Source organism: Caretta caretta, chromosome 2, assembly GCF_965140235.1.
Source record: "Caretta caretta isolate rCarCar2 chromosome 2, rCarCar1.hap1, whole genome shotgun sequence".
NCBI classification, from domain to species: Eukaryota; Metazoa; Chordata; order Testudines; family Cheloniidae; genus Caretta; species Caretta caretta.
The window spans coordinates 87,653,472-87,679,791 of NC_134207.1; the positions used below are offsets into that span (position 1 = coordinate 87,653,472).

The following is a 26,320-nucleotide window of genomic DNA, read 5'->3' on the forward strand; positions in this document are numbered from 1 at the left end:
TGAGCACTTTTGAAATTTTTACCCATAGTCTACAGTCTTGTCTGGGATTCCAGGAACAGGCAGTGACCCATCAACAGCAAATTGTAGACTGTAGCAATAGTAGCTGAAATAAAAGAGGTAAGGCCCAGATCTTCAAAGCTAGTTAGGCGCCTAACTTCCATTGATTTTGATGCCTAAATATCTGAAACAACAAAACTCACAATCAACCTAATATGTTTACAGGAAGGCAGAGTAGTGACCTCAATTTGAGTGAAATAGAGGAGGATGTGTTAGTCTGTTTTAAAAATCCTGGCAGAGGCATTTTGAATCCATTGTAACTGACATAAATATAGCCCTTGCCTGGAAATTCTCCAAAGGAGAGAGTGTTATAACAGTTCAGCCAAGGTGTATTATAACAATGGCATGGATAAGCAATACAGTGTCCTCATGGGAGGATAGCATTGCAGATTTGTAACATTCATAGAGCACCTGCATAGTCACCGAGCTGATATGATCATTAAAAGATGGATGAACACCCTGAGAATGTTCACCCCTAGCATGCATCATGGCACTTACCTAGACAAGAATGGAAAGAGAAACATGGATTTGTGATGATAGGGAGAGCAACAACAACTTAGTTTTACCAGTCAGTTTACATTTGAGCATTTGGACATGATCTACTATGTTTGCATAGTGATATTAATTATTTTTTATGGAACATCTAGTCAAGAATATGTGGTGGGTTAACAAAGCTCAGTTAGAAGCTCCAACCAGGCAACACTCTAAAAGCAGAAAGAGCTCTATTCCATGGTCTGCGGCACTTTTAAACCACAGACTAGTGATTCCTTGCTCTATAGGGCTAAGCATGGGACGGGGAGCCAGGAACTCTTGTATTTTAATCCTAGTTTTGTGATCGAATTGCTGTGTAACCTTGGACAAGTCACTTTATTCCTCTATACCTATAATACAGGGATAATAATGCTTACTTACCCAACTTTCCGTGTACGGTGACGATTAATTAGCTCTAGTACAGCGCTTTAAAGATGTGAAGTGCTCCTGATTATGGCTAGGATGATATTTTAGTTATTACTGTTTCAGTGATATTGCTGCACTAATCCAGCAAGCACCAAAACAGAATTGTTGATGTTTAGGGTCCAATTTTCAGTTGTAGTGGAGGAACACTCAGCACAGCCGAAGAGGGAATATTCAAAGGTCCCTTTTGCACTCCCATCAATATTAGAACTGGTCCATGCCAAGCTAGTCTCCCAGTACTGCTGTGAACAATCTGAAGCTTTCTACAGGCTGTCATAGCAGCCGGAGCTCACCCAGGACATTGATGCCTGGGATGGGTAGTGTAGAGGGTTTCTATGCCATTAGAAGGATTCCATTTCCCAGAATACTTCAAATTGGTATTTTGTATATTTAAAAATGTTTGAAAGCTAAAATAACATGTCTGGATCTCAATCTAGTATTAGAATCTTGAATACTTCTCTTGGAACAAAAGCCCACTCCCCTCACAAATTTCTAAGAGCTAGATCCTACGTCCATTGAAGTCAATGATTAAAAAAAAAACTTCAACAGAAGCAGAATTGCACTGCAAAGATATAATACTTCCTCATGAGAATATTTCTGCTGACTACATAGGGTTACATCTATGAGTTAGGACTGCTCACATGAGTAAAGGATTGCAAGATCAGACCCTTAAAGTGATCATTTTTTTATAAAGATTAGCATTCTCTCCAGCTACAGAACCTTCAAAGAATCTGGAGACAGGGTAAATAGTTTGCTTTGAAGTAACTGGCATGCTGCATACTGTAGCCTTCAGAGCCCTTCAGCATGAAATGTTTTTGGTAGATCTTTAAAGAAAATAAGTAGAAAAAATACCTAGCCAAAAGGTTGTGGGATGTGACCACTATTAAGGTAGCTGAGAGAAACTGGAAGGCTGTGGATCACCCTTTGGTATATGGTTTCCTATGTTCCCATTTAAAATATTTTGCTTACTATGATTTTATCCTTTTATGGATGTTATAAAGAAGGGTAATATGGCCAAGTAGTTCCGGCCCACGTTGGAATCCAAGTGGTTTGGAGCCATTGCTGAATCTGTTGGCTCTTTAAATCAAGCCCATTTTATGCTGAGAAACTCAGTATGAATGATTCAAGCCCAAGTTAGAAAAATAACATTTGGAATTTAGGGTGTTGCCTTGACAATACCACACGCAGAAGCAATTCTTATGGTAGTTTTGCACAGGCTGAGTAATCACTTTAACACCACAGATGATCATTTATTTTGATAAGTTCCCAGTTTATGAGAAATGGGTAGCCAAAATGTAAGAAATGCTTGTTTTCTATCTTTTTCTTCACACCTCTGTTGAAAATGGAAACACACAATAAGGGAAGTCTGATTCTCTTGACATTTTACACACATAGGAACCAGGGAGTGTAATTTGTTGGAACTCTATGACCTTAAACTCCATTTTTCTTGGCTCCCCTGTTTCCCTGCATCAAGTTCAATCATCATCTTCAACTCTACTCCTCCCTGCTTACCTGGCTTTGTCTCCTATTGTGTCACTCCACCCACCATCATTCTGTCTGATATCAGCCCCAATCACCCATTTGACAACTTCTGGCACAAACAAATATGCGTATGTTATAAATTGAACACCCTCCCTGCACTTCTATGTGACTCTACCCCATCTTCTCCTTTAAATATCTCCTCAAGACCAATCTCTGCCCTATACCTACAAAAAATGCCAATTAATGATGGCTTGAGTGGTAGATGAGGTTAATTTTTACTTACTTTATTTCATTCTAAATTAAATTACATTTAATAAAACCTAAAAATCTGACATTTAGGAGCATAAACAAGTCAGCCCTCATTGTTTCCAGTTTATCTCAGTTCTAATTTGGCTGTTTATATATAGACTGTGGATGAAATCTTGGCCCCACTGAAGTCAATCGAAAAGGTCCCATTGACTTCAATAGGGTCAGGATTTCAATCTGTATCTTTATATGGCTGAGCTGTTTGTTTTGTATCTTGACTTTTTGGCACGTAAAATGCTTTAGATACTTTGGGGATAAGGTCCACATTAACTACCTAGAAATACAGAGAGATAAAGAGCTAATAATCCATTCTTCTGCAGTTACCATGTTAGATTATTGTTTTTCTGTAGGCAAAAACAGAAGCAGATTGCAATGAGGTAGTTCTTCTAGACATCATAGCTACATTGTTTTTTGTTAAGTAGTATTACCAGCACTAGTACTGTATATTCTACTCGGCTGATTTGGGACTCTTTCCAAAGTACTCTATAATCCCTACGAGTGTACTTGTGTAACATAAAATAGAACTATGCTCGTATGTTTATTTGGGTAAAAAACTTTCCAACCAAGTTTTCATTCCATCACAGTGACCCAATATGCCATAAATTACAGTACACCATGGAACAGAGAGCCTATGGGTTAAAAATTGTTCTATGGCAAACCCAAAGCTGTTGGATAGCAGAGAGAAATGGTGAGAAGTACATCTGTTCTTAAACTTCTTCCCAATTGTAATAATCTGATGTGTAATTAATACAATGAATAAGGGCATTTTTGGTTTTTACATATAAGATCAATTAAAGTCAATGGTTCTATGACACTCTACAGTTATCTGAGAATCTGGCCCAGGATTTTTATTGCAACAGTCAATGTTGTCTCCTCCTCTGTGGAAATATTTAACAAGAAGTTCCCCACCAAAGAATTTTTTTAGACGTCTTCAGAAATTCCTTTTTGATTATTTTACATTCTTTCAGGCCGACCCTGCAAACAGTACTGACCATAATGCTTGCTAATGTAATGCAGGGTATCTGATAGGAATCATGCAATGTGATTAGTAGTTAATATATGGTGAATTCTAGTGCTTAGCCCCTTACTTGAAATATATTACTGTGAAAGTTGCAATTGCAATTGCCAGAATTAAAAGTAAAGGTGAGAAGTGAATGGTTATGGAGCCCTGAGATTTGAAGTGAATGGATCAAGGGATGCTCTAAATGGATTTTTGTAAACAAAATTACATTTTTAAAGCTGTCATAGGGACTGCCTACCTACGTGTGTGAGCAGGTCATCACAAACCAAGTCTATCACACTTAAAAGTCAGACTCATGGAAAATTGTGCTGTTGCCCCCTACACACCACCCATATAGTGAGGCCCAGCAGTTGAGAAGTACAAAGGATCACATTGTAAAACCATATCAAACCTTAGAGTCCTAAAGGGTTGAATTAGGGGTGAAATACCCTTGCTTTTCAGTGTTTCTTAGGGCCAAATTCTTTTCTCAGTTACTATCTAATGACAGTAATAATAGTGTTTCAGTGCTAAAGGGATAGCTGCATTAGAAGTACCTCAAGTATGATAAATAGGTACCTAGATAATCTTGCACTTGCAAACAAGTATTTCTGCATGCAAATACAGTAATTAAGTGCAAATTACCATACTTGCCTGGACAAAATTAGAGGCTGTACTGAGGATGATGGAAAAATTGCCCCTAACTGTGATTTTGCCACCATTTTATGTGTTTAATATTTCCATGTTTCTCCTTTTTTGTGCAAACTAGCTGGTGATTCTACTGGCAAAACAAATTTTTAACAACCTCCAGTGCACAAGCCCATTCAGGTTTTACTTAGTCTCCTTCTTTGCTTGTTGAATTATTTAAACTTCATCTGTTCTCTAGACTCACTAGATTTGTTGCAGTTTGTAGCTGTATTGCGTATATGTTTTAAATAATAAGTCTGGCTAAATGTGAGCTGCTGGCAAAGCCTTTCCATCCCATATTATGTGGTGTGAATAGATTCCGGATCAGTCTGCAAGTTAGCCCACTCTTTCTAATCTTGTTCATGTTTATAATTGCATACAAATGCACACACATTGCTATGCTGTGTCTATAATGCAGTGTGACCACCTATAGGTAGTGCAGAGGCTAACCATCCAATGGGTGCTTGTGCTTCCATAGGTTTTTTGCTTTCCTCAGATTTGATGCCTCCCAGAGCTCTGGGAAGCAATGAGTGGCTGATGCACTGCCTTTCAGAAAGGTTCAGTGTGACCTTTTATCCTACGTGTAGGGGAATACATTAAGGCAAAATGTTCGAAACTGAGGATTACAAGGACAGTAATTATACAAAAGGTGAGTTCACGATAGTCAGACTTCTTAGGAGGGCTTTCAAGCAATTAAAAAAATGCAATCATGATTAAAAAATTTTACTGCACTTAATCACACTATTAATAATAGAATACCATTTATTTAAATATTTTTGGATGTTTTTCTACATTTTCAAATATATTGATTTCAATTACAACACAGAATACAAAGTGTACAGTGCTCACTTTATATTATTTTTATTACAAATATTTTCCCTGTAAAAAACAAAAGAAATAGTATTTTTCAATTCACCTAATACAAGTACTGTAGTGCAATAGCTTTATCATGCAAGTTGAACTTACAAATGTAGAATTATGTACAAAAAACCAACTGTATTCAAAAATGAAACAATGTAAAACTTTAGAGCCTACAAGTCCAATCAGTCCTACTTCTTGTTCAGCCAATCACTCAGACAAACAAGTTTGTTTACATTTGCAGGAGATAATACTGCCCACTTCTTGTTTACAATATCACCTGAAAGTGAAAACAGGCATTCGCATGGCACTTTGGTAGCTGGCGTCGCCAGATATTTGTGCCAGATGCGCTAAAGATTCATATGTTTTTTCATGCTTCAACCACCATTCCAGAGGACATGCATCCATGCTGATGACAGGTTCTGCTCAATAACGATTCAAAGCAGTGTGGACAAACACATGTTCATTTTCATCATCTGAGTCAGATGCTACCAGCAGAAGGTTGATTTTCTTTTTTTGGTGGTCCAGGTTCTGTAGTTTCCACCTGGGAGTGTTGCTCTTTTGAGACTTCTGAAAGCACGCTCCACACCTCGTCCCTCTCAGATTTTGAAAGGCACTTCAGATTCTTAAACCTTGGGTTGAGTGCTGTAGCTATCTTTAGAAATCTCACATTGGTACTGTCATAAATATAAAGGGAAGGGTAAACCCCTTTGAAATCCCTCCTGGCCAGGGGAAAGCTCCTCTCACCTGTAAAGGGTTAAGAAGCTAAAGGTAACCTCGCTGGCACCTGACCAAAATGACCAATGAGGAGACAAGATACTTTCAAAAGCTGGGAGGAGGGAGAGGAACAAAGGGTCTGTGTCTGTCTGTGTGCTGCTCTTGCCAGGGACACATGTCAAGGTTCCTCCCCCACTCTGAACTCTAGGGTACAGATGTGGGGACCTGCATGAAAAACCTCCTAAGCTTATCTTTACCAGCTTAGGTCAAAACTTCCCCAAGGTACAAAATATTACACCCGTTATCCTTGGAATGGCCGCTACCACCACCAAACTAATACTGGTTACTGGGGAAGAGCTGTTTGGACGCGTCTTTCCCCCCAAAATACTTCCCCAAAACCTTGCACCCCACTTCCTGGACAAGGTTTGGTAAAAAGCCTCACCAATTTGCCTAGGTGACTACAGACCCAGACCCTTGGATCTTAAGAACAATGAACAATCCTCCCAACACTTGCACCCCCCCCTCTCCTGGGAAATGTTGGATAAAAAGCCTCACCAATTTGCATAGGTGACCACAGACCCAAACCCTTGGATCTGAGAACAATGAAAAAGCATTCAGTTTTTACAAGAAGACTTTTAATAAAAAATAGAAGTAAATAGAAATAAAGAAATCCCCCCTGTAAAATCAGGATGGTAGATATCTTACAGGGTAATTAGATTCAAAAAACATAGAGAACCCCTCTAGGCAAAACCTTAAGTTACAAAAAAGATACACAGACAGAAATAGTTATTCTATTCAGCACAATGCTTTTCTCAGCCATTTAAAGAAATCATAATCTAACACATACCTAGCTAGATTACTTACTAAAAGTTCTAAGACTCCATTCCTGTTCTGTCCCTGGCAAGAAACAGCATACAGACAGACACAGACCCTTTGTTCCTCTCCCTCCTCCCAGCTTTTGAAAGTATCTTGTCTCCTCATTGGTCATTTTGGTCAGGTGCCAGCGAGGTTACCTTTAGCTTCTTAACCCTTTACAGGTGAGAGGAGCTTTCCCCTGGCCAGGAGGGATTTCAAAGGGGTTTACCCTTCCCTTTATATTTATGACACGCCCCCCAAATCTCAGCTAGGGTGAAACACTGGCTGGGATTTCTTCCTGGAGCTCTAGGAAAACAGAGTTAATAAGACACATGCATCTCTAAATATACTACCAAGTACATAAAGACTAACAATATTTTCCACATCTCAAGGACGATTTTAACCAGTTGATTCTGGGAAACTTTCACGGGAGAGTGCATCAGCCACTTTGTTAGAAGCTCCTGAGATGTGTTGGATGTCGAAATCAAAATCTTGGAGAGCTAAACTCCACCGAAGAAGTTTTTTGTTAGTTTCTTTGACGGTGTGAAGCCACTTTAGTGCAGCATGGTCGGTTTGCAGGTGGAAACGCCGTCCCCAAACATATGGGCGTAGCTTTTCCAGAGCGTAGACAATGGCATAACATTCTTTTTCAGTGACTGACCAGTTGCTTTCCCTCTCAGACAGTTTTTTGCTGAGAAACACTACAGGGTGGAATTCTTGATCAGGTCCTTTCTGCATTAAAACTGCTCCCACACCACGCTCAGATGCATCTGTGGTTACTAGGAACGGTTTGTCAAAGTCTGGGGCCCTTAGTACAGGGTCAGACATGAGTGTCGCTTTAAGCTTGTTAAAGGCCTTCTGACACTTTCCGGTCCACTGAACAGCATTTGGCTGTTTCTTTTTGGTTAGGTCTGTCAGTGGGGCAGCGATTTGGCTGTAGTGCGGTACAAATCGTCTGTAATAACCGGCCAAGCCTAAGAAGGATTGAACCTGTTTCTTTGACTTTGGGACAGGCCACTTTTGGATAGCATCCACTTTGGCCTGTAGGGGGCTGATAGTTCCTTGACCCACCTGGTGTCCAAGGTAAGTCACTCTGTTTAGGCCTATTTGACACTTCTTAGCCTTAACAGTTAGTCCTGCCTCCCTTATGCGCTCAAGGACTTTTTGTAGATGTTCCAGGTGGTCTGCCCAGGAATCTGAAAATATGGCCACATCGTCAGCGTAGGCGACTGCATATTCTCCTAATCCCGCTAGGAGACCATCTACAAGTCTTTGGAAAGTGGCGGGTGCATTTCGCAGCCCGAAAGGGAGTACATTAAATTCATACAGCCCGAGATGTGTGATGAAGGCTGACCTTTCCTTGGCAGATTCATCTAGCGGTACCTGCCAGTACCCCTTGGTTAAGTCCAAGGTAGAGATGAACTGGGCCCGTCCCAGTTTCTCTAATAGTTCATCTGTGCGTGGCATTGGATAGTTGTCTGGGCGAGTTACAGCATTTAGCTTACGGTAGTCCACGCAAAAACGTATTTCCCCATCTGGTTTGGGAACTAGAACCACTGGAGATGCCCATGCACTTTCAGAGGGGCGGATTACACCCATCTGTAACATATCCTGGATCTCCCGTTCTATAGCAGTTTTAGCTTGAGGAGACACCCGGTAAGGTTGGACCCTAATTGGGTGAGCATTACCTGTGTCAATGGAGTGGTATGCCCGTTCAGTCAGTCCTGGGGTGGCTGAGAACGTTGGCGCGTAGCTAGTGCACAGCTCCTGGATCTGCTGTCGCTGCATACGCCCAAGGGTCATGGAGAGGTTCACCTCTTCCACACCACCAGCACATTTCCCTTCGTAGTAAACACCTTCAGGCCACTCAGCGTCGTCTCCTCCCTGGGCTGTAAACTGACAAACCTTTAATTCTCTGGAATAAAAGGGCTTTAGAGAATTAATATGGTACACCTTAGGCTTTCGGTTGGAGGTGGGGAATGCTATGAGATAATTAACAGCTCCCAGGCGCTCCTGGACCGTGAATGGCCCTTCCCACGATGCTTCCATTTTATGGGCCTGGAGCGCCTTTAAGACCATGACCTGGTCTCCTACTTTGAAGGAACGCTCTCTGGCATGTTTATCATACCAGGCTTTTTGCTCTTTTTGAGCATCCTGTAAGTTTTCTCTAGCAAGGGCTAAAGAGGTTCGGAGGGTGTTTTGTAGGTTGGTTACAAAGTCCAGAATGTTAGTTCCTGGAGAAGGTGTAAATCCCTCCCATTGCTGCTTCACCAACTGCAATGGCCCCTTAACCTCACGGCCATATACAAGTTCAAATGGGGAAAACCCTAAACTGGGATGTGGTACAGCTCTGTAGGCAAAGAGCAACTGCTGCAATACTAGGTCCCAATCATTGGAGTGCTCATTTACGAATTTACGTATCATGGCCCCCAAAGTTCCATTAAACTTCTCCACCATGCCATTTGTTTGATGGTGGTAAGGAGTGGCAACCAAGTGATTTACCCCATGAGCTTCCCAAAGGTTTTTCATAGTTCCTGCCAGGAAATTAGTCCCTGCATCTGTGAGGATGTCGGAGGGCCAACCTACCCTGGCAAAAATGTCTGCTAGTGCCTGACACACACTTTTAGCCCTGGTGTTGCTTAGAGCTACTGCTTCCGGCCATCGGGTGGCAAAATCCATGAAAGTCAGTATGTACTGCTTTCCTCTGGGTGTCTTTTTCGGAAAAGGACCCAGAATATCCACAGCTACTCGCTGAAATGGAACTTCAATGATGGGGAGTGGCTGGAGAGGGGCTTTGACCTGGTCTTGGGGTTTTCCCACTCTTTGGCACACCTCACAAGACTGGACATAGGTAGAAACATCCTTGCCCATTCCCTCCCAGTGGAATGATCCCCCCAAACGGTCTTTGGTCCTGTTCACCCCAGCATGGCCACTAGGGTGATCGTGGGCTAAGCTCAAGAGCTTGGCCCGGTATTTAGTTGGAACTACCAACTGTTTCTGAGGATGCCAGTCTTCCTGGTGTCCACCAGAAAGAGTTTCCTTGTATAAAAGTCCTCTTTCTATAACAAACCTGGATCGATTAGAAGAGCTGAGAGGCGGTGGGTTGCTCCGTGCCGCCGTCCAAGCTCTCTGGAGGCTTTCATCTGCTTCCTGTTCGGTCTGGAACTGTTCCTTTGATGCTGGAGACATCAGTTCCTCATGGGATTGTGGACCTAGGCTTGGTCCCTCTGGAAGCGATATAGGGGATGGAGCTGTTTCTGTTGACTGTGAACCGCTCTCCGCTGGTGCACTATGTTGGGATTCAGGCTCCGGCTGAGCCTCTTGGGTCAGGTTATCGGCTGCTGCCAGTTCAGGTTCGGTGGGGCCCTCTGGTGTTGAGGTTGCAAGTACTGGATTCAGTGCTGACACGGGGTCTGGTGTTGGTTGTTCGGCTGGTTCCGGTTCTGGGACTGGTTCCGTCTGGGTCTCTGGGACTGGATCCACTACTGCTGTTGCAGACATTGGCCTGGGGTCCAGGTCCATCACCTCTGACTGGGTCCTGATAGAAGTTTCCGGAACAGAGCTAGGCCTCACGGCTTGTTTAGCCTGGCTGCGGGTGACCATTCCCACCCTCTTGGCCTGCTTCACATGATTGGCCAAGTCTTCCCCCAACAGCATGGGGATGGGATAATCATCATAGACTGCAAAAGTCCACATTCCTGACCAGCCCTTGTACTGGACAGGCAACTTGGCTGTAGGCAAATTGAAAGAGTTGGACTTGAAGGGTTGAATCGTCACTTGGATCTCTGGGTTGATTAAATTGGGGTCCACTAAGGAAGCATGGATAGCTGACACATGTGCTCCGGTGTCCCTCCACGCGGTGACCTTCTTCCCGCCCACACTCACAGTTTCCCTCCGCTCCAAGGGTATCTGGGAGGTATCTGGGCCTGTGGACCTCTGGTGTGATTCTGGTGCAATGAACTGTAATCTGTTGGGGTTCTTGGGGCAGTTGGCCTTTACATGCCCCAGCTCGTTACACTTAAAACATCGTCCAGCTGACGGGTCACTGGGGCGAGGAGGGTTGCTGGAGAACGGGGTGGTGGGACGATAAGGGGTCTGGAGGGTTCTTTGGGAGGTAGGTGGGGCTTTGGGTGGCCCCCGGTAATAGGGTGTGGTCTGGGGTGGTCCCTTCTGGTCTCCGCTCCAACTTCGACCAGTTTTCTTCTTCTCTGCCACCTCCACCCATCTGGCTCCAATCTCTCCTGCCTCAATTACAGTTTTGGGTTTCCCATCTAGGATGTATCTTTCTATTTCCTCAGGAACACCCTCTAAGAATTGTTCCATTTGCATTAGGAAGGGCAAATTTACTGGAGATTCAACACTTGCTCCTGATATCCAGGCATCCCAATGTTTTACAATGTGGTAGGCATGTCGGGTAAATGACATGTCTGGTTTCCACCTTAGGGCTCTGAACCTCCGACGAGACTGCTCGGGTGTTATCCCCATTCTGACTCTCGCCTTGGATTTAAACAGTTCATACTTGTTCATGTGTTCTTTAGGCATTTCAGCTGCCACCTCAGCTAAGGGTCCACTGAGCTGCGGCCTCAGCTCTACCATGTATTGGTCAGTAGAGATGTTGTACCCAAGGCAGGCCCTTTCGAAGTTTTCTAAGAAGGCCTCAGTATCATCACCTGCCTTGTAGGTGGGGAACTTTCTGGGATGGGAAGTGGTACCTGGAGAAGGATTGCTAGGGTTTGTTGGTATATTCTGCTGGGCCTTTATCCTCTCCATCTCCTCCACATGCTTCCTCTCTTTTTCCTTCTCCTCCTCCACATGCTTCCTCTCTTTTTCCCTCTCCTCCTCCACATGCTTCCTTGCCTCCATTTCCCTCTTGTGGGCAGCCTCTTGGTGTTGTTCTGCCTCCCTTTCTTGTTCCTTCTTCAGCTGCATGAGTTCTATCTGTCTTTCATGTTCCCTTTGTCTTTCCTCAGCCTGAAATTTGGCTAATTCGAGCTGTAGTCGAGCCGCGGATTTTTCCATTCTAACCTCTCTGTTTTTACTAACTTTACACCCGAGGTTTAGAAATAAACAAACAAAACTTGGCTGTAAAATTTTGCTGTGCTGGAATAGAATACCTATTCTCTGATAGTGATTGTCAGCCTACAGAAAAAGACAATTCCCTTGTCTCTGCTCTGGGCCCAAATTAAAGCAAAAAACCTCCAACTACTTGGAAACCTGCTTACCCAGCCCAAAGGAAAAAAAAAATTCTTTTCAAACCTGTGCTCCTTGTAAAACAAAACAAAAAAAATCAAAATCCTAAAAAAAACCCTGCCACTTTTGTCTCCAGGCAAATGGGTAGAGCACACCCCCCCATTTACTTTTAGGAAGAAAAGAAAAAAAAAAAACCTCTGGGTTGGAAGACTGTGAATTTCCCTGCAGGAGTTAAGTACCCTGCCTCCAGGCAAAGAAAACCTGCAATTCACAAGATAATCCCCTTTTGTCTCTGCTTGGCCACAAAGCAGAGAGAAACCAAGCTGCTTTCAGTTTCAAAGCTGCTTTCTGGACTTTCTTTCCAAAGAAAAAAAATTTCCTTTTTAAAATCTGTATTTCTAGTTCAAAAAAATCTCAACTGGATCTCAAATGATTTCAGGTTAATCCTACCACTGTGCCACCATGTCAAGGTTCCTCCCCCACTCTGAACTCTAGGGTACAGATGTGGGGACCTGCATGAAAAACCTCCTAAGCTTATCTTTACCAGCTTAGGTCAAAACTTCCCCAAGGTACAAAATATTACACCCGTTATCCTTGGAATGGCCGCTACCACCACCAAACTAATACTGGTTACTGGGGAAGAGCTGTTTGGACGCGTCTTTCCCCCCAAAATACTTCCCCAAAACCTTGCACCCCACTTCCTGGACAAGGTTTGGTAAAAAGCCTCACCAATTTGCCTAGGTGACTACAGACCCAGACCCTTGGATCTTAAGAACAATGAACAATCCTCCCAACACTTGCACCCCCCCCTCTCCTGGGAAATGTTGGATAAAAAGCCTCACCAATTTGCATAGGTGACCACAGACCCAAACCCTTGGATCTGAGAACAATGAAAAAGCATTCAGTTTTTACAAGAAGACTTTTAATAAAAAATAGAAGTAAATAGAAATAAAGAAATCCCCCCTGTAAAATCAGGATGGTAGATATCTTACAGGGTAATTAGATTCAAAAAACATAGAGAACCCCTCTAGGCAAAACCTTAAGTTACAAAAAAGATACACAGACAGAAATAGTTATTCTATTCAGCACAATGCTTTTCTCAGCCATTTAAAGAAATCATAATCTAACACATACCTAGCTAGATTACTTACTAAAAGTTCTAAGACTCCATTCCTGTTCTGTCCCTGGCAAGAAACAGCATACAGACAGACACAGACCCTTTGTTCCTCTCCCTCCTCCCAGCTTTTGAAAGTATCTTGTCTCCTCATTGGTCATTTTGGTCAGGTGCCAGCGAGGTTACCTTTAGCTTCTTAACCCTTTACAGGTGAGAGGAGCTTTCCCCTGGCCAGGAGGGATTTCAAAGGGGTTTACCCTTCCCTTTATATTTATGACAGGTACCTTCTTTTCACTTTGACAAATCTGCAGTGAACGCATTCTTAAAATGAACAACATGTGCTGGGTCGTCATCCGAGACTGCTATAACATGAAATATATGGCAGAATGCGGGTAAAACAGAGCAGGGGACATACAATTCTCCCCCAAGGAGTTCAGTCACAAATTTAATTAATGCATTATTTTTTTTAATGAGCATCATCAGCATGGAAGCATGTCCTCTTGAATGGTAGCTGAAGCATGATGGGGCATACAAATGTTTAGCATATCTGGCATGTAAATACCTTGCAATGCTGGCTACAAAAGTGCCATGCAAATGCCTGTTCTCACTTTCTGGTGACATTGTAAATAATAAGCAGGCAGCATTATCTCCTGTAAATGTAAACAAAGTTGTTCATCTTAGCAAATGGCTGAACACGAAGTAGGACTGAGTGCACTTGTAGGCTCTGAAGTTTTACATTGTTTTGTTTTTGAGTGCAGTTATATAACAAAAATAATCTACATTTGTAAATTGCACTTTCACGACAGAGATTGCACTACAGTACTTGTATGAGGTGAATTGAAAAATACTATTTCTTTTGTTTATCATTTTTACAGTGCAAATATTTGTAATCAAAAATAATATAAAGTGAGCACTGTACACTTTGTATTCTGGGTTGTAATTGAAATCAATATATTTGAAAATGTAGAAGAACATCCAAAATATTTAATAAATTTCAATTAGTATTCTATTGTTTAACAGTGCAATTAAAAGTGCAATTAATCATGATTAATTTTTTCTAGTTAACCGCATGAGTTAACTGCGATTAATCAACTGCCCTACTTCACGAAAAGATTTCCCTGCAATCAGCATAATAAAAGATTATAGTGACAGAGTCCTCACTAAAGGTAATATCATACACTGGTGGAGAAATTACTGTGTCTAGCTCATCACAGCTACTTACAATACAGGACAACAACAGAAAGGGCAGTACAGAGCTGGAGCTATCAATGTTGCAAGAGGAAGTGGTGCGTGCTATTTAGGGTGACCAGACAACAAGTGTGAAAAATCAGGACAGGGGGTGCAGGGTAATAGGCGCCTATAGAGAAAATACCCCCCAATATCGGGACTGTCCCTATAAAATAGGGACATCTGGTCAGCCTAGTGATATTATGAAAATGAAGACTGGAGAAGCATCAGGGATAGGTAACATACCAGCAGAATTATTAAAGGCGATTGGTGACTGTGATGTTGTTCTCATGTGGACAATATGTAATGATGTATGGATGACTAGAAATTGGCTGGGTGATGGGACAAAGGGAATCTTTCTGCCCTTACCAAAGAAAGGAGACTCCAGAGCATAGTAACAATTTATTCTTACCCTGATATTTCACGCTAGCACATTTCTGCTCTACATAATCCAGGATCAGATTAAGCAAATGATATAAGCAGAACTACCCCCAAAACAAGCTGGTTTCAGAGAGGGATGAGGCATAATAATGAACATCCATCACATCATTGAAAAATTCAGGAACTATAATCACTCTTTGATCCTGAGTTTCACTGACTACTTAAAAGCCTTCAACACCGTCCAACATGACCCTCTTTGGAGGGTACTGGCAGACGTGAGGATTGTAAAGCATCTCATTAAACTTAGTATAAGTCTCTACTGTCCACAACAGACCATGCTGCAAACAGCCTCAGATGACAGTGTGGTTTTCCAATGGGCAGGGTGTGAGGCAAGAGTGTAATCTATCCCCAAGCCTTTTCAACATGTATACAGAATTTATTATGAGACAAACCCTGGAAGGTTTTGACAAAGCAAATGGACCTGGGATTTCCAGATGCACACCTCTTAACTGACCTCAGATATGTTGATGACACGATGCTCTTTGCTACAGCCACTAATGTAATACAATGAATGTTGGCATCTGTTAAACCATTTAGTGAGGAATATGGACTATTCCTGAATGAGGCAAAAACAAAATACATGCATGCTGATATGATTAACGAAAACAAGATGCAAGTAGACATTCCAATTAACAGTCAAGTTAAGTCAAGTAGATTAATTCATTTATCTGGGATCATATATATCCACCCAAGGAGACAGTTCCAAAGAAATCAGAAGATTAAGAATGGTTCGCTCAGCTGTGGCATCCTTTATGAAAGCTTGGAAAAACTGTGCCATCTCAAAATTTGATTGGTGAAAAGCTTAATTTTTACCAAAGCAATTTATGGATGTGAATCATGGGAAATTAATGGTGCTGACAAGAAGAAAACTGAAGGCTTTGAGATATAGTGCTGGCAAAGACTTTTACTTATCTCCTGGACCGAAAAGATGATAAATGCTTGGGTTAGAAATATTATCGGAGAGAAGCAGACCCTGCTGTCAAAAATCAACAGGTGCAAACATATGTACTTTAGTCACATCAGGCGTAGGGATGGAAATAACCTCAAGAAAGTTATAATGAAAGGAATGGTGGTGGACCATCGTAACAGGGTAATTGACAGCCAGTGAGGAGATGGATAGATAGTGTGCTCAGATCACTGGGAGGTCAGCTGCTGAGTGTTTGAAGCTAGCAATGCATAGAGAAGGCTTCTGAAAATTCTGCTACAATGTCACCAATATTCAGACATGAATAAATGGCTTTTACTATTTACTAAGAGATCAGATTGTGACTCGCCTATGCACAAGAGCACGGTGTTGGGGAAGGCTCCTTCCCCTCCTTACCATTTGTGCAATACCATGCATAAATGAGACTATAATAAATAAACACAGGAAGAGAGTGTTATCTAGTGGTCAGAGCAGAAGACTGGGAGTGGGGGCTCCTAGATTCCGTTCCTGGCTCCACCACAGATTCACTGTGTGACCTTGAGCAAGCCACTTAGCTGTGTGCCTGAATTTATCCCCATTCCAAATAAAATGTACATTCTTCACATATAGAGACCTAATAAACTAATGCTTGTAAGACACTTTGATAATCTAATGTTATGTGCGGGTTTCATTTACAGTGAAACCTGTATGCAAACGCCTGTATGCAAACACCCAGGGGCCAAAAGAACTTACTTCCCTTGCATTTATGATCTTGAAAACTGTTGAGGATATTTAAAGTGTTCACATAAGACAGGATTTTGCAAGTTGGAAGTGATGCCTAGGGAAGGCTTCATTAACTATGATAACTAATTGTTATTTTAACTATATCCCTTTAGATCTAGGCCTAAGGTACAGTCCTAAAACTTGTTCACATCTGAATTTCATAAAACTTTTAAACTAGCACATTTGGCTTTTAAATATAAATTCTACTAAGTAAAGACGCTTCTTAATATGTTTGTAGAAAGCATCCTTTTCCAACCCACCAAAGCAAAAAGGAAAGTTGTCAGAGTGCATTCTTATTATTGATAATACACAGACTTCTTATTCTGAATCATTCAGGATTCAGGCATACCACTGAGGGAAAGCTTTGTTTTGGGGGTGAGGAGGAATCGAATACTTTCCAGAGCTTGCAGTGAGTGTTATATGCTACTCCTGGTACATTGGGCCTATGGGTTTGGTGAGAAAGCTAGTTTAAGACAGAGTTGGGTCAGTGTGCCACTTCCTTCCTGTCACTCCCTGTCCTTCTGGGTCATTATCCACCCCAGGGAGCACTTAGAAGGAATAGTCTTTATGCTCCCCCAAGTTCAAGGACTCTGATTGTGACTGGCCTTCACGTTGAATGCTTATTAACAAAGGAAGATTCATGACCATTCTCTACTGCTTTGCACAGGCCAGGCACAGGGTATTCCTTATTAATATATTAGCAAGATCTCAATTCCTCTTTCTGAACATGTCATATAAAAGCTAGTTATAGTTATAGAGTAAAATGTTTTTATTAACTGGTGGCAGGTAACATTTGGGCACAAACATTATAGCAGATCCTTACTAATTCCTATTAATGACTGAGAGAATAGGTAGATGTTTTATGATTTAGCAAATGAGCATAATATCAAAAAATCAAGAATACAACATGACCAAATGTATTTTGGAGGTGGGAAGAAAGGTCTTGAAAGATAAAAGTATTAGTTACAGTATTTATTAGAATACTTCATAGCTCACTAGTAAATGTGCAACGCTGACATATTGTGTGTTTTGTAATAAAATATCAAGTTCAATGGCACTTTGCTGAAAAGAGTGAATGTGATTTTGTGGGCCCAGTTCTTACAAGGTCTTGGACTGGACCCTTTGTGAAAATCAATAGTGAAATCCAGTATGAGCAATGTTCTTGCAGTGTCTGTTGTGTACTCTCATGTTGTTTGTCATCTGCATGGTAATGTTACAATGGTGATTGAGTGAAGTTTCATTGAAGTTGGTGGGCAAGATGGATGCCCTTCAGTCAGGATAAATGTAAGCAGCAGATAAGCTCCTTTTTTGGAGTAAAGGCTTCTGAAACAATAGGAGCCACCACACAAAGCACAGGCCACATGTAAGGCTTGTCAGAAATAGAGCTATGTGAGCAGAGGGGTTTAACTGGTCATTTGTCTGATGGAAGTTTATGTGTCTGTAAAGCAACCAGGAACAAAGACAAGCAGCCAAATATCCTAGTAGACAACAAGAAAGATAGTGAAAGCAAGGCCCTGAGAGAAGGTAAAGAGAGCTGTGTAGGCAGAATACTAGCTGGAAAGAGGCTTGGAACTATGGCCAAAGAAACTGCCGTCTATTGTTTAATTCCTATTATGTTCCAGGAAACAGGACTTGGTGTACACTTTGTAAATAAACAGGATTACATCAAATAAATAGCTGACTCATCCATTTTAAGACCTAAAATATTAGGCTCAAAAGACATAACAGTACTCACATAGGCCAACTTATTGCTTTACACTGGATATCTGTATCGTAGGTCTGAGAGACATTTGGTATCAGTTGTTCTCTTGGAAAACAATACATGTATCTCAAAGTAGATTTTAAATGAAACTGGTAAAGAAATGTCAGCTTTCTAACAGCTTATAATGAAGTTGGTTCACAATTCACAGGGGAAAGTCTCTTATATGATTTTTAAGTGCCCACTACAAAGCTTTTTTAAAAAAACAACCTGGCAGCTAGAGAGGGCTGAGGGGGCAGAAGTGCATTTTTTGTGCATGTGTCAGAAATTCAGGAATTAAGAGGTTTGGGGCCAGATTCAACATTACCCTACACAATTTTCTGTGCCATTGAAGGCATGCTAATGCTCAGTAGATAATCTAGCTACTCAGACACAACATTGATGAATACTGCACGTGACAAGAGATCCTGATGCTACAGTAATTGTGAGAACTTTTACTCTTCATCTTCCAATGACCTTTTCCCATCAGCATTTATGCAGACTAATTGTGGTGCAGCATACTCAGTGGTCATATGAAATGAATCTTTACAACCACACAAGAAGGATGTCCCCTGTCTTTGCTGCCTGAATAGGGTTTAAATGCAACTTTTGAGTACAAGGTGTTTTCATTGCTCTCCTTCTGTTTTATAGATTTTTTTCACCACCCATCACTTAATTAAATTGAAAACACAAACATTGACCTATCATTTCTCAGCCGCTGAACAATAATTAGGTGTCACCAAAACTAGCCCTTTGTGTGTGGTTTGATTAATCTTTTCCAGGGGTATGTGAAAAGAGCTGCTTATTGGATTGGCTGAGCAGTATCAAAATCAATGTGTGTGATTAAGTTCTAAATTGTTTATTGGTTTCCTACAGAGAGAAAATAAAATGTATAGAAGGTCTGATTCACCATTACATTACTTCATTGTTAGAAGGTAACTCTGTCAGTTCCCCCGTATTCTATGGAAATATCCTGTTTCCTTGCAAAAGTGTTTTCAGTGGGAAACTTAACATGATACCGTTGTATTTTTCATTACTGGCAATTAACCCTTTCTTCTGTAATCAATGATGAGTGAGAGCGCGGCCTTGCAGCCAGTTCTTTTACCTTCTTCAGTGCCTTTTGCAAGTTTTGTAAATCCCAACCCTGAAAACTATTTCATCCATTTTAGTCACGACACTGTAGTGTGTGTTTGATGTTTGCAGCCTCGTTTCTCTCTCCCAGCATTTTCTGCGTTGTCTTTACTTCTGTCCAGAAGATCAGGGCATGAGCTTCTCCTCTTAATTTTTGGTCAGACTGTTATCTGATCAACTCATGCCTGCCTGTAAAAAAAAAAAAAAAAGTGGGAAAGGAAGAGAGGGTAACTACGGTAGGCTAAGCTTAAACTTTACTATTGCTACTCCTGTGTCATTACTTCTTTTCAATTGTTTCTTAAAGAGCAACAGGATCAGATCAGTAGTTTAGTTGCCTAATAGCCAGCAAGAAAAATAAAAAACCTACCCCATGGATTGGCTGAAGGGTAGAACTGACTGCTTCCATTGTTCTCTGGTGACTTAGCCTCAGCTGAGCTGTTACTCTAGGAACACTCACATCCAGTGTGCTGAGTCAGTGTCTTTCAAGAGTGAGTTAAAAGTGATGGAGAATATAGACCTGCTTTGCTTCTCCTGGGATATTTTTTCTGAAACTGTTTTGAAAAACATTTGCTAGAAGGAAATGCAGACAAGCACTGCTGTCACTTACAGGCAAAAACACTTCCTCCAGGACCAAAGGTCCACGTATATGGGTCAGTAAGGCAGCTGAAAGTCTACTTGAATACACATGCTCTTAATAGCAAGCATCAGAATAATGTGCAAACCTGCAAACTTCTGTTGTATACCAATAAGATGCATGTGTCACTGCCTAATCTTTCTTGTGATGTGAATCTTACACAGCATGATTTAATCTGAAATGAGATAACAAACCTCAAATATGCAACTCCTGGGAGACTGTTCTTCTGATTTTCAAAATTTGTTCTGTACTTTTCATGTTGTTCTGAATATCTGTTAATTACTCCGTAACCTTGGATGCATTTGGTAAATGTTGGTTGTCACATTAGATGTTGCCGTGCTACTCATCTGTTTTGCATTTAGTTTTTTTGTATGGTAATGTTACAAAATACCATATTAGCTGCTGTTGAAACCACCAACTCTGTACAGAATCTTCCTAATATGGTGATGTAAGGCCTCAGTTTGAGTTAGCTGAGTGTTGAAGGAGTCAGAGCCCAGAGATCAGACTGGTGTGGTGCTCCAGAAGTGCAAGGGTCATGGTCAGTATTCCACATACTGGGAAGGCAGGAAATGTTTGAATTCCCTGACAATGACTAAAAGACAATCCAATCCAGTCAGTTATGTTATCTGGGAACATGTTCTGCTGCCTCTTCAACATAGATTTGATTGCAAGAATGAAAGGAGTATTCATTTAAATGATAGTTAAAGGAATTCTGACCTGATGTGTGCTTGATTTTTTGACAAAGGTTTATAACAAAGATACTGTTCTTTGAAATGGTGTCATGCAGAAGCTCTTTTTAAACAAGAATCTTCACTTGCATTTTAATTACAGAGAAGGGAAAGATGTCTTGTAATAAAGATGCTAGACTGGGATTCTTAACATCTGGTTTCAGTTCCTGGCTCTGCTACAGACTTCATGTGTGACCCTAGGCAAGTCACTTAATCTCTCCTGACCTCAGTTGCCCATCTGTAAAATTGAGACAATAATGATTTCTCCTAATCTTTGTCTATCTTGTCTATTTAGATCAGTTGTTCTCAAATTTTTCTATCCTGGGACCTCTCCCCTCATTCAGCTGGGAACCCTCTCCTATTTAACACTATGGGTTGGGTAAAGTGGTCACAGCTTCCTAACACCCCCCTGAGCATTGTAGCACCTGGCTAAGAACAACTGCTGTCTCATAAGCTCTTTGGAGCACAACTCTGCAGTGCCAAGTACAACGGGGCCCCAGTCTTGGTTTAGTCACTATAGAAGTGCACCTTCCATCTGCTTTATGTTCTGTATTAACTTCCAGAACATCAGATCAGAAACATTAGTAGTTGTATTGATTTGGCTAGCAAACACTGCCTCCCCTTCAGAGTTAAAGAATTGGGGATACTTGGATTGCCTATGGTGTGTTTTATTTTAATAACTAAAACTTTATTAGAGCCCTCTGTGAGCTATTGCCACATGTTTTTTAAAGACTCTGGGATTTATTTACATTTTTGTGTTTCTTGCCAATGCATGGGGCCGGGGGAGGAGAGGGTGAATTTGGAAATAACAGGGATAACAGTTTCCACACAGAGCCGTATGATGATTTCACTGGTGACTCAGTCATCTGAGGTTTTATGACCTGAAGCCAATTGAGATGCTTTGGTCTCACCAATGGACAAACTTCATGGAAATCACTCAAATAGCTTTAACCACTTTGATGTCATGAATGCCCCTTGTATTTTCTTGATTGTGTCTTGCCCTTATTAAAACAATAATGGTTACTGTTTGTTTAAACCACTAGCAGTTCATGAGAAAATATGTGGAAACACTGACTACAACTTTGCTCTTCCAAAAGAGCATTTATCAGAATAATAACTTTTTTCTGCTTTTTGGAAATATTTTCTTCACCCATCTGAAAGCTTAAATTCCTTCCTTATCATCTGGCTAGTGGCAAATGGTCGTGTTTGGCAAGCATACTATTTGTAATGTACATCCCATAATCAAAGAGAGGCATGGGACAGCAGCTCTGCTTTACCTTGTAGAAGCACATATCATGTCCACAGCTGGAATTTGTTGTTCCACTGTTTCCACTGCTGATCCCTAGCCTTGAGCTCAGCTCTGGGCTGCAGCACTAATCGGCTTAGACCACCCAAATGATCAAGGAGTGCTCCGGCATCCTCAGAGAAACAGCCAGCACCCCAGCTCAGAATAACTACACAAGAGGGGAAGAATAAGTTAATTATTTGGCATTAACTCATTTTGTCTGTAAATCCACCATGAAAACAGTGATGGGAGGGGGAACCCTGAAAAGGGAAATACACTTTTATGGAGTGAGATATTTGTGGGTTTGAATAAGGGGTTGTTGGCAAGATCATGACACACTGAAAAGGAAGAGAAAGGGAAATTGCATTTCTATCAATTCAAGTAGGTGAGGACTGGATGGCCCTGTGACAGAACCTTCTTCTCCAGTTCCTGGGCCACTTCTGCCTGCCACTAGGACCCTCTCTCCAAATCCCATTGCACACTTAGTATTTATTGTGTGTATTACAGTCATGCAAAAAGGCCCAACTAAGATCAAACATTCGTTGGACATATAGTAGACATACAGAACATATACACACATAGTATAAGACAGTCTTTGCCTGGAAGAATTTAGGAGCAGACCAGACCAGACTGAGTAAAGCGGGAAGGGGAAATTGAAACACAAAGAAGTAAAATAACTTGCTCAAGGTCACACAGTAGAGCAGTGATAGAGTTGGGAAGAGAAGCCAGGTCTCCTGAGTCCCTGTCCAGTGCCCAATCCAGTGCTAATAATCAGCACTTCACAATTTAAAAAATATATTTTTATTAAATCAAAAAACCAAAATGATGACAAAGGTAACCCTAAGATTGTGACTGAAACTGCGAAATGAGAAAATTCAGAGTGAAGACTACCTTCATTCTGTCCTTCATTTCCACCATTATGTCCACAGCCCACCTCAAAACAGAATGAGTTGATGCATTGACTGTAAGCTTCATCTTTGTCTTTTTTCTGAAGTTCTATCTTCTAACACAAAGATACAGTGTTTCCATTTTTTATCATTATCTTCTTCCAGAAAATCCCTCCCTCAGTGCCGAAGAATTAACAGGATGCTTTCCAATGAGTCCTTACATCCTCCCATGTTCAGCCGTTCCAATTCTCAGGCCTCTGTGGATAGCACTTCAATGGAGGATTTCTGGTGTGAAGTGGAAAGTATCAAAGAAAACAGTGAACAAGGACAAGAAGAACAAACACTATTAGAAGTCAAACCAGCTGATGGTGAGCGTACAAATTCCAAACTTGCCCTCCCATATTTTACTTTGAATAAATTCTTTCACTGATGTCCAGATCTCCACTCCTCCAAACTCCCAGCATTGATGTAATGAATGTACAGATGGGCTTGAGCCACAAAATGCGGATTGGAACTTTGATTTCCTTTAAAATCAGAGGGATTCACATCTGGAGGGTTGGCTTGGACCCACCCATCCATCATATTAATCAAGAATCACAAATGTTCCAAAATGATACTGTGTCCAAAGTAGCTCCATTTCTGAATTTAACGTCAACACAAAGTAAGTTCTTGATATAGATATAGAGAGAGACTTACTTAATGTTGTGTTTTCAGAAATTTGACACTCTGATTTCTGGAGCAGATTTTTCTGAATTGATCTTACCCATGTTTCAATAAGAAATAAGTGAAATGGTGCAGCTGAGAAGAATTTAAACATAACTTCATCCCAAACATGAAACAAACCAAAACTGAATCCATCTGAGGAATAGAAGAAGTCCAATTAATCTTTTTTTGGTTTTCTTTTAATTTCTTGTGTGTGTCCTCTTCCTTGTTTTAGCTATGACCTGAAGAGGAAGTTGTGCAACACCCAGAAAAAGGGGTTTATTTAAGCATTTTCAGTCTGGATATCATTCAGATGTGTGGGCCTGTTTTTATGACTTCCAAACCAATATCTAAACCAAAGAGCGATTGTTTGGATCTGTATTTTTGGATACTCATGTCATCCAAACATCAAAACTTTTTTGAAATTCACCCATCGCTAATATGAACCATACTGAATGTGTTACCATTTTTCTATGCCATCTCAAAATAAATTACCCGTGGTCTTTTTCCTAATATATTTGAAAATTGACATTTGAGATGGGGCGTTTGATATTTTACATCTGTTATTATTACACAAGTCTGTCACAATCCAGAAGCAAACTGTACTACTTTATCAGAAGCCTAAGCTGCCATAACATCTAGGGTTATATTTTAAAAGCACTGTACCGTGTTCTTTCAATTCTTTTTAAGAATTAGGATGTTACTGGCTTACCGCCACATTCAATGCAATTTAATTGCACTCTTTAGGTACCTGAACCTTTGTGGAGTCTAGGCAATATCCGAGCTGTTTCCAATTATCCTCATTCTCAGAAACATCACAGTACACTGCTGTTAACTGAAACGTTCACAACTATATAGATTATTCTGCATTCTCAGGTTTATCGTTTGTCTGATTACGTTCCTGTCTCATAGATTATTTTTTGTTCTCTCTGCTCTGAATTAAAAATGAAATTGCAGGGTAAAATCCAATACATTTCTACTCTACACTTAACTCTCTGTGTCCTGAATATTGTTGCTTTCAGAAATATATTCAGTGAGGAAGTGCTCATTCTAACTACTGAGCATGAGGAAAATATTTGGTATTGGACCAAAAGTCTTTGGAATACTCAGTTATAATTATAAATCAAATTTCGATAATACCAGTACTGCTTACTAATGACCAAAACACAAGAAACCCAATGTGGAAATCTGTTAAAAAGAGTAAAAATCTTTTGATACCTCTTTGAGGAAAATGGGAGAGGAAGAGAAACAGATGGTTTGAGGAGGAAGTGAAGGGGAAATAGTGCCCAACGTAGATAATAATATTAGAGACAAAATAATCCTTCTCTCATGATTATATGTTTTCAGAAAGATCAGAGAACTTTCATACTATTGACATTAGTAACCAAGGGCAAGAGAGTTCATCTTGAGAGATACAGGGTTGAAGAAGTGGGGCGTACAATGAACACAATACAATTAGTGACATCACAGAGGGCTAAGCAGTAGCCTCACCAACAGGTACATGGAGGCCCCTGGCTGCAGGTTTGTCATCCCATCAGCAATAAGGCATGAGGTATTTAGACATATGGCTGTGTACCATGGAATTGGAAAGCATGGAATCACCAGAGGCTCCAAAATGTAGGTTCTTTGCATTTTGGAGAACTGGGGCGACTGCTAGAGGTTCATTTCAGACCTGCACCCTGAGCTGAGCAGAGACACTTGGGCAAAGCTGAATCCTTAAAGAGTGGTATGAGAATTTAGGAAAAGTTGAGGCGAAAATTGTCATGAGCCTTAAGAAGAAACATCTCTTTCCTAATAGTCTCTGAAAGAAAAAGGAAGTTGTACATTGAGGATTCTGGCTCCCTATCATGGTTTTGTCATTCCTACTTCACTGTTGTTTGTACGTGCTACAGCTGGACAAATGATGAGGAAAACTATCCACCAACCTCTTGGTGACATCTAAGCAGAATATCTTTTTGACTATGCTCACACTCCATTTTACTATTTTTTAGGCCTGTCAGTTAATCGCAGTTAACTCACACGATTAACTCAAAAGAATTAATCGTGATCAAAAATTAATCATGATTAATCGCAGTTTTAATTGCACTGTTAAACAATAGAATACCAACTGAAATTTATTACACATTTTTGATGTTTTTCTACATTTTCAAATATATTGTATATTGTGTATATTATTTTTTATTATAAATATTTGCACTGTAAAAATGATAAACAAAAGAAATAGTATTTTTCAATTCACCTCATACAAGTACTGTAGTGCAATCTCTTTGTCATGAAAGTGCAATTTACAAATGTAGATTATTTTTGTTATATAACTGCACTCAAAAACAAAACAATGTAAAACTTCAGAGCCTACAAGTGCACTCAGTCCTACTTCTTGTTCAGCCAATCGCTAAGACGAACAACTTTGTTTACATTTACAGGAGATAATGCTGCCTGCTTATTATTTACAGTGTCACCAGAAAGTGAGAATAGGCATTTGCATGGCACTTTTGTAGCCGGCGTTGACCTGCAGGCTCTACAATTTTACATTGTTTTATTTTTAGTGCAGTTTTTTGTACATAATTCTATATTTGTAAGTTCAACTTTCATGGTAAAGAGATTGCACTACAGTACTTGTATTAAGTGAATTGAAAAATACTA

At 40.7% G+C, this 26,320-nt stretch overlaps 1 protein-coding gene across 7 annotated transcripts in view; it reads left to right on the forward strand.

The window, feature by feature from the left end:
• Positions 1 to 26,320, forward strand: part of ARHGAP28 (Rho GTPase activating protein 28) — a 99,612-nt gene that overhangs the window by 36,685 nt on the left and 36,607 nt on the right. For all 7 annotated transcript variants that reach the window (XM_075125309.1, XM_048840312.2, XM_075125310.1 and 4 more), the window contains exon 2: positions 23,141 to 23,343. In XM_075125309.1, coding sequence (XP_074981410.1) covers positions 23,141 to 23,343 — 203 coding nt within the window. The remainder of the gene's footprint in view (positions 1 to 23,140; positions 23,344 to 26,320) is intronic.